Here is a 7,917-nt window from a genome sequence, read left to right as displayed (position 1 = left end):
AAAGTTATATTCGGAAAGAATAAACCAGTTTTATTAAGTAAAGACTTGCGTCGTTAAAGTTTCGTCGGAACGAAGTTATGGAAAGTTGATTAACAAACGGAGACGTAACAAATTGGTGTCAGAGAGTGGGAAGGGAAAAAATGGAAATCAGAGGTGGCAAATCAAGTAGATGAAGTGAACAACAGAATAAATGACGCTCCTGAAGACGTGTCACCTGAAAAAGCCAACGTTGAAGAAGAAACTCTACTCAGTTTTGAGAAGAGAAACGATGAAGCTCTTGATGAAGTTACTACCACTGATGTGACTGTTATCGACGATAGGACATTTCCTGATGAAGCAGATGAACCCCATATGAAGCAGAAGCCAACGAGACGGAGACCAGTACGGAAGAAGATACGTACCATAAAATTAAGAGACTTTGTTGAATTGTAATTTTGTGTGTTTGTAATTCTGTACATTTAATTAAGTTATTGTTAATTATTATTGGTTTATTGTATGTGGTTATTGTTCGGGACGAACAATACTAAAGAGGGGGCAGTGTTGCGTCATCGAGATCACGTGACTATTCTCACGCCCTCTAGTTTCTAGAACTATCTTCTTCCTTCACGAATGCCCTAGCATTTACTAGATAGGGTAGTCTGGTATATATAAGAGGGTGACAACGTGACGCGGTAATGTGTGTGTAGGTAATGAGTAATTGAACTGTGGTCAGAGAGAGACGTATTGTTGAAGTTAACGTTCGTTGTTATAGTGTTTGTTTTAGCGCGAATTTTGAAATTAAGTGTATCGTAAAGTTATATTCGGAAAGAATAAACCAGTTTTATTAAGTAAAGACTTGTGTCGTTAAAGTTTCGTCGGAACGAAGTTACGGAAAGTTGATTAACAAACGGAGACGTAACAGTATTATTTTGTGACTATTGTTGATAAAAGTTTTAAAGCTTAGGTTAAAGAACTCATTGTATTAATATATTTAACTTAACTTTAGTTTTATACTTTAAGCTGTAAACATGGAAATAAATGCCTTGTATTGAAAACATTACTAAAAACTAGTAACACTTCTGAAAAATATTCCAACAGAATTTTTTATTTTATTCAATGATGTTTTCTGTATTTAAATTATGTTGTAGGTTGCATGGTAATTATTCAGTTTCATTCTTCAGTGTTAGTTTGGAAATGATATTTTGCAGTACTAGTTTAGATCTGGACCTGACAAATATTTATGCTGTTGAAAGTGTTCTTGACCTTCTGTAAATTGTATATATGTATTTTCTGTAAATAACATATGTATTGACAACTGTATCATTCCATTTTTGTAGGTTGATAGACTTTTTGAAGTAAGTTCTCTGGCAAGCAGGTATAACAAAACTTTGATTATGAAATTCAGGTAAATATTTTTATAAGAAATATTTTGGTACCGTCACAGAGATGTAAAATAAGTGTAGTAGGATTTTAACAATGATCGCCTCTCATGCAAACAACTAGAGAAAAGAAGGATTTTGTTTCTGTAATTACTGCTAAAAAAATACCGCTATTACTAATTCACTATTACTTCAGTGTTGGGCACATTAATTTATTGAACTGTTCAGATTTTTGACTGAACAAGTTTATCTGATGGTTAGTGGATGATGGCAGGTTATAAAGAAGGGTGTGTACTGAATGACATTCCTCTTCACATGATGTTTATCAGTAAAACTATCTTCAGTTTATGAACCATTATTAAATATTCAAAAAATTAGTAAGTGTATTGAGTATTATCAAGTTTTTATTGTGTTTCTTCATCTTACTGAGGTAAATGTATCATTTTCTACATCATTGTCGTGGTACTGGTTTTGTGATGCGAGACATTTACAAATGTATGAGCTCTGTTCTGATGATTGATTACAGAACTTCTTTAAAGATTATAGTTAGTAGATGAATTCATTGATAAAATAAGATTCATAATGGACAACTTATTAAAAGGTTTCTTTGTTCGAGATGACATTTCAGTACACTTTTACCTTCATGGATCTTCTTTAGACCTAAAAAAGTGTGTCAAAACGTCATCTCTAACAGAGAAACCTTCCAGCATGTTGTCCTTTATAAATCCATTTTACTAATTGGTTATAGAATTTTTATACAAAGCCCACAGTTATTTAAGTCATTCAGTAGGTGAAGACAAAATCTGGAAACACCAAAACATCCAATACAATAGAATGTTTAAAAAATAAAATAATACTTTTTATGCTTGCATAGTCATAATTTTTTTTTACTCAAATGGATGTTGGAAAGTTATATTTTTTTGTTCACATAACATTTGAGCATGATGTTAGAAATACTATATCTTCTTGCTATACTGAATTGTTTATGGATTTTTTAAAATATAAAGCTATTTAAAAAATCTTATTTAATTGATTTTCTTAAATATGAATTTTTAAAGATTCATATGAATTTTGTTTCCATTAACAATGTTTAATTGAAGTTTTATATTAATAATGTTTTCTATTTTTCATGTAAGTAAAGTTCATTGACAAGAAAAACAGAAGTTTAAGTTTAGCTTGTTTTTAAGAAAATAAATGAATGTATACTTTATCCAAATTGCTAATTTTTGTGGTACTGAAATTAATATAATTTCTTGCTAGTGCTTCTGAGCCTCAGTGTTTAAAGAATTTTTTAGATTTGTATAATAAAACACAATACTGTATCATTGTGTCATTGGTAAAAACACCTGAGAAATTGTAGCAGTTTGACTTAAATTTTAGTGGTTTGATTAAATTTCTGCATGGTTCTTTGTCAGTGGGATCAAGAGTAATGTTGTATTTTGTTTATTTTTATAAATTAGACCAGGAAGTGTCATTGTAAATTGTCGAGTTTTCTTTAATGTTGCTCTCGATAATGATGCTGATGAAGTAGGCCAGGTTTTCACAAAAGTACTTGAGCAGACCAATGGTTCCTTAGCAGGTGGATCACTCAAAATAGATATTGGATCTGTGACATTTAGACTTAGTGGTGAGTTGAAATATTTCATTTAAACTTTTGATGATTAATATAAATAGGTGATAAATAAGTGAAGTTAAATATTTGTTCAAAATAATTGAATGTGCTAGAACAATGTGTAGAAGAGAACAAATTTTAAAAACAACTTTTAAAAAACAGTTTGTAAATTCCTAATGGAAAAGTGACTTTATTTAAGTATTTTTTATTGTTTTTTTTAACTAGTTCAGTGCATTATTTTAATTTAATTATTCTGTTGCCTAGAAGTGATAAATGAGGCACAGATAAATACAAAGGTTTTAGTAAAGCAAGCTATTAATTATAGAAAGAAGAATATGAACTAAAACTGAAGGTATTTCAAATCTATTAGCACTATATATGTATCTTAAGATTGTTTAAAAGCATACCAGCATACCAGAACAAGTGTTTTTAATTGTTTTTCTTCTTAGAATCATATTTGGGCATGTATGCTACCTGCATGATTTTCTGTTATAGGGCATAAGTACTTAGGTTTTTGTTGATTAAAGTTTTCATTCATCATCATTATTCAGTTAATATGTATCACAAGCAAGTTAAAAAAATTGAAGTTTGTGTTATTTTTGTAGAAATACATTCAAAAGTTTCCAAACATTGTAGTCTCGTATGATTAATACCTCAGAAGTTCTCTAATAGCATCAAATTTGTAAACAACCTTTTTTATAGATACATTTGTGTTTCCTGTAGAACACTTTACACTGCCATCAAATAAGACAGTGTAGTTGACACGTAAAGAGTTAGTTTGTTTGTTCTTATCATTTAAATAGATCAAAACTTTTTTTAGCATAGAAATTTACCAGGTTTTAACATTCAAGGTGATTGGTTGATATAATTACAATAATCTATCAGTTAATATTGAAATTGGCAGACTTAGTGACAAAATATTCTAAATTATGGTCATGTGTAAAGTTTGGGGCAAGATTGCGATTCATTATGCTATTTATATTCAGGTGCAGTTGATAATCAATACAAGTAAAAATGTGTACTGATAAGTCTGATGGTTAATTTGGATTTGTAGCCATAATTATTTCTAAAATCATGACTTAATAAATACAAATAGATTATTATCTCAAAAATGCTCCAATGAATATTAATTCTGAACAGTGAATCAATAATGGCATCCAAGAACCTGCTTATTTATTCACTATAGATCATGTCTCATCACACATGCTCTGCTTCTCACTGGGCTTCTTTAAGATTTATCTCATAAAGAACTAATATGGAATTGAAAGTAATTACAAAAGTTATGTATTAAAAATGTGGCAAGAGTAGGGCTTCATTCACAATAAGAAGTCTTGCAAGGACTTTATTTTCTATAAATATCATATATATTTAAAAAGTTTACAGCACAAAGAATTTACTAAGAAAACTGATGTTTTCGTGTTTTTACTTTTGTTTTTAATACTTAATTGTAACTGTTGTCATACTTCTGCTTAAATCATGTTTTTGTAATGGATGTTAGATCATATTATGCTTGTGTGTAAAAACCACACAGAATTGATACAGGGTAATTATTATATTGATATTCACTAACCAAACTATTTTTGAACTAACAATAAAATTGTTTCTAATGGATGCTTATTTTGCACATAAACAACATTGGTCAGTACAATGAATGATCATTCAGTGGCATGTGCTCATGAGTCATTTTGTTGGAGACATTACTGAGTCCTGAGAAACTTTTGTTGGAGAAAAGTGTGATTGAGTAAGAAACTGTTTTATGCATAAAAAGTTTTGTGACGTGCTCTTACCCCTGCAGAGTTCTAGATCCCGAAGATTTATTGACTTATCTATCTTACCTCTTCTGATAGTATGTGTGTACAATGCAATTCGAATATAGTAGAAATTGTGCCTGTTACCAATATTAAATGTCAAGTTTTCTATTCTAGTTTTGATTGGTGTATTGTTTCTTAAGACACTTTTTCAAAATACTCAGTTGATTTGCAAATATGTTTGTTTTTCTCAACAGGTACAAACAAATATAGTACCAAAACTATATGTATATATATATCATATGTAGTCATACTAAGATATATACAATGCAATAGTCTGATAAAAATTATACAATGTTGAATATTACAGTGTGAGCTGAGTCTTAGTACTAAGTCGTATGATACTTAATTTCTATGTTTTGGCTAGCCATGCTTATCATCTCCTTGTTAATGAAATTCTTTTTCAAACTGTGGATCAGGAAGTAAGCATCTCTCTCAACCATGGAATGGAATTTTAAACATTGTTTATTACACTTAAACACTTGATAATTTTTATCATCAATTGTTTGGTGTTTAAAATTTTACATTTGTTTAGTCTTATTGTGATATTGACATTGTTTTTCTTTAAAGAAAGGAGATAAATAGTATCTGTATGACTATTGATCTAATTTTATGTTTTGTTCAGCTTCTTGGTCATCGTGGAGTCAATGGTCATCCTGTTTCCATAGTAACAAATGTGACCCATCTCTTGTTCGTAAAAGGTCACGCAATTGCCAAAGTGCTAATGAAGTAGAGAAGGCACTTAATCAAAGTGTTTGCCAATGGCAAGGAGGAGTTTCAGTTGAAGAAAAAAATTGTGTTTGTTCTTTCTCCAATTTCTCAACTGTGAGATTGCCAAAAATGATCAACACTACCACATTACATGTTACAAGCAGTCCAACACCTGTAACACTGGTAAATGTTACCAGTGGAGCTACCACAACTACTCAAACTTTCATAACTAGTGAGACCCCCATGACTGTACAGATTTCTACAACTACTGAAGCTACCACATATATTACTAAAACTAAAGGATCTACTGTTCTCAATCCTGTATTTTCACTGTTGAACAAATCTAGTGAGAATTCTGCTGGTGATAGTCGTAAGTGTCATTAGAAATATTAGAACTAGTAAATAAATTCAACTTTTAATATAGCAATTGTAACCCATTTTATCAAATCTAGTAGTTAAGAAAAACTCATGGATTTTAAGGCAAATTTTTTTTCAGATAATTTCAAGTTTGTCTACTTTTTAAAGTATCCTTTTATTGGTGAAACTTTTAACTAGAGGAAACTGATAAAAGCCTTTGGAACAGCAAAAATGTTACATCTTTCTTGATTATATGAAACCCTAAATTATCCTGTTAATCAATATATCTAATTAAATATAGCCTTTTGTTGTGGTCATATATATTTATTAAGTTAACAATTCAAAACAATTTTTGTAATAAAAGTAATGATATTTGATATACTAAATAGTATCACAGATACTGTTAATGAAAGTAACAGTAAGAACACTAGCTGTTGGCTTGAACTACTGTTGTAGAGTAAATTTATTTGAAATAAAAAAAACCTTAGTATAACATGCCTGTTTTTTTTTCAGCTCTTCTTTTTCTTTGACCAAAGAAAGATTATTAAGCCACTCCTACTATGTAACATTAGAGGAAAGTGATATCTGTGATAGATTTATATCAACACATTACCATTAAAACTGTGTCAAATTAGTAGCAGTAACTAATGCTTATGAATATACAAAATAATAAATAAAATAAAATAATACCTGAACTATCCATGGAAATGTAATAATGTTAAATGTAACGCAAAGAAAAACAACATATGTGGTGTGTTTAAAACATTACCACTCGTACTTTTAGTATCTCCTGTTACAAACACATAGATCTGGCTACAGGAAGTAATAAATAATGTTAAATATTCTGTAAAAGTCAAAACTGAAACACAGTAATTTTCTACAAAGTAGAAGGTTAAAATAAAAGTATGACTTAGAATGAAAAGTTACAAAACTCATTAATATGGCAAAGAAAGTAATTATCAAAAACTGATGTAATTAATGACATAATCTCATACAGTATTTGGAACTGTTGTATAGCTGACATTAACTGTATATATATTAGGGATGCATGGGTACCCAGCCAGATATTCGGCCCCTGCTGGGTATTGGTCTACGCGGTAATACTCAGCTTCAGCCGAGTGTGAAAATTAGGCATCTAAGCCCCAATCTTTGTGGCAACTTATGTGGTACAGTCAGTAATTGGTTTAGTTATAAAAAATGTGTTCTGAGCAACAAAAACTGACTGCCCACTGAAAATCGGGGATTCAGAAAACAATAGGGGTTATTAACAGGCATGGTTTGAGAAGTGGATTTCTGGAGAAGGTGGGGGTTTTGAAAACAATAGGGGTTAGGGTTTTAGAAGTTGGGGCTAGGCATTGAAAGTGGAAAGTATAACTTGAATGTTTTGTGTGATTATTCAGTTAAGTGTAATAAACGTCAATTTTGTTTTTGGTTCTAATTTTTGTGTATGTTTTTTTTTTTGGGTGGGGGCAAAGGGGAGAACCGGTCTTGGTTGACACCTGGCCCTGGCCGAAGCTTAGTGACCAGGTACCCAGATGTGGTATTCAGCCAAATTTTACTACCCGTGCATCTCTAATATATATACAATCTAAAATAATAAAAGGTCAAACCACTGGTGATCGATACGCTAAGGCTTTTTCAGTATTACCTCAAACAATATCCCAAGGTATTAGAATGTAGATGCGAAACTTTTAAAAGGTCGTGAGACTTGGTCAAACTTCTAAACCCATAATTTGTAGCAAGAATATTGTTGAATTTCCCACAGAATTGAATGAATTTTGTGTTTAAAATGGTCAATGAGAAACCCCAATTAAACAAAATAAGAGTAAGTTTATGATCTCTCTCTACAGAATATTGTAATGATGAACAAATTATATTGTATGTAATAAGCTAAAAGTAGTAAACATTGTAATATAACTTGTTTGGAGTATTTGTATGCTTATTTCATTGAAAACTTTAAACTTGATTGTTTGATTAATGATGCTGATATCTAAATATTGATATTGTGCTTTGTTTTTAGTGGAAGTGCTTTGTTACGTCTCCGTTTGTTAATTAATTTTCCGTAACTTCG

At 30.5% G+C, this 7,917-nt stretch overlaps 1 protein-coding gene across 1 annotated transcript in view; it reads left to right on the top strand.

Moving 5' to 3' along the window:
- The window catches only part of LOC106461540, a gene marked incomplete at its 5' end in the record, with an annotated part of 25,379 nt that overhangs the window by 4,462 nt on the left and 13,000 nt on the right, over positions 1–7,917 (top strand). The window contains 3 exons of the mRNA XM_013921371.2: positions 1,317–1,384; positions 2,819–2,985; positions 5,404–5,859. Of these exons, the coding sequence (XP_013776825.2) occupies positions 1,317–1,384; positions 2,819–2,985; positions 5,404–5,859 (691 nt within the window). The remainder of the gene's footprint in view (positions 1–1,316; positions 1,385–2,818; positions 2,986–5,403; positions 5,860–7,917) is intronic.

Source organism: Limulus polyphemus, unplaced genomic scaffold, assembly GCF_000517525.1.
Source record: "Limulus polyphemus unplaced genomic scaffold, Limulus_polyphemus-2.1.2 Scaffold982, whole genome shotgun sequence".
Taxonomy (NCBI): Eukaryota; Metazoa; Arthropoda; class Merostomata; order Xiphosura; family Limulidae; genus Limulus; species Limulus polyphemus.
Note: the sequence above shows the minus strand (reverse complement) of the source record. Positions and strands in the feature narration are given on the sequence as shown.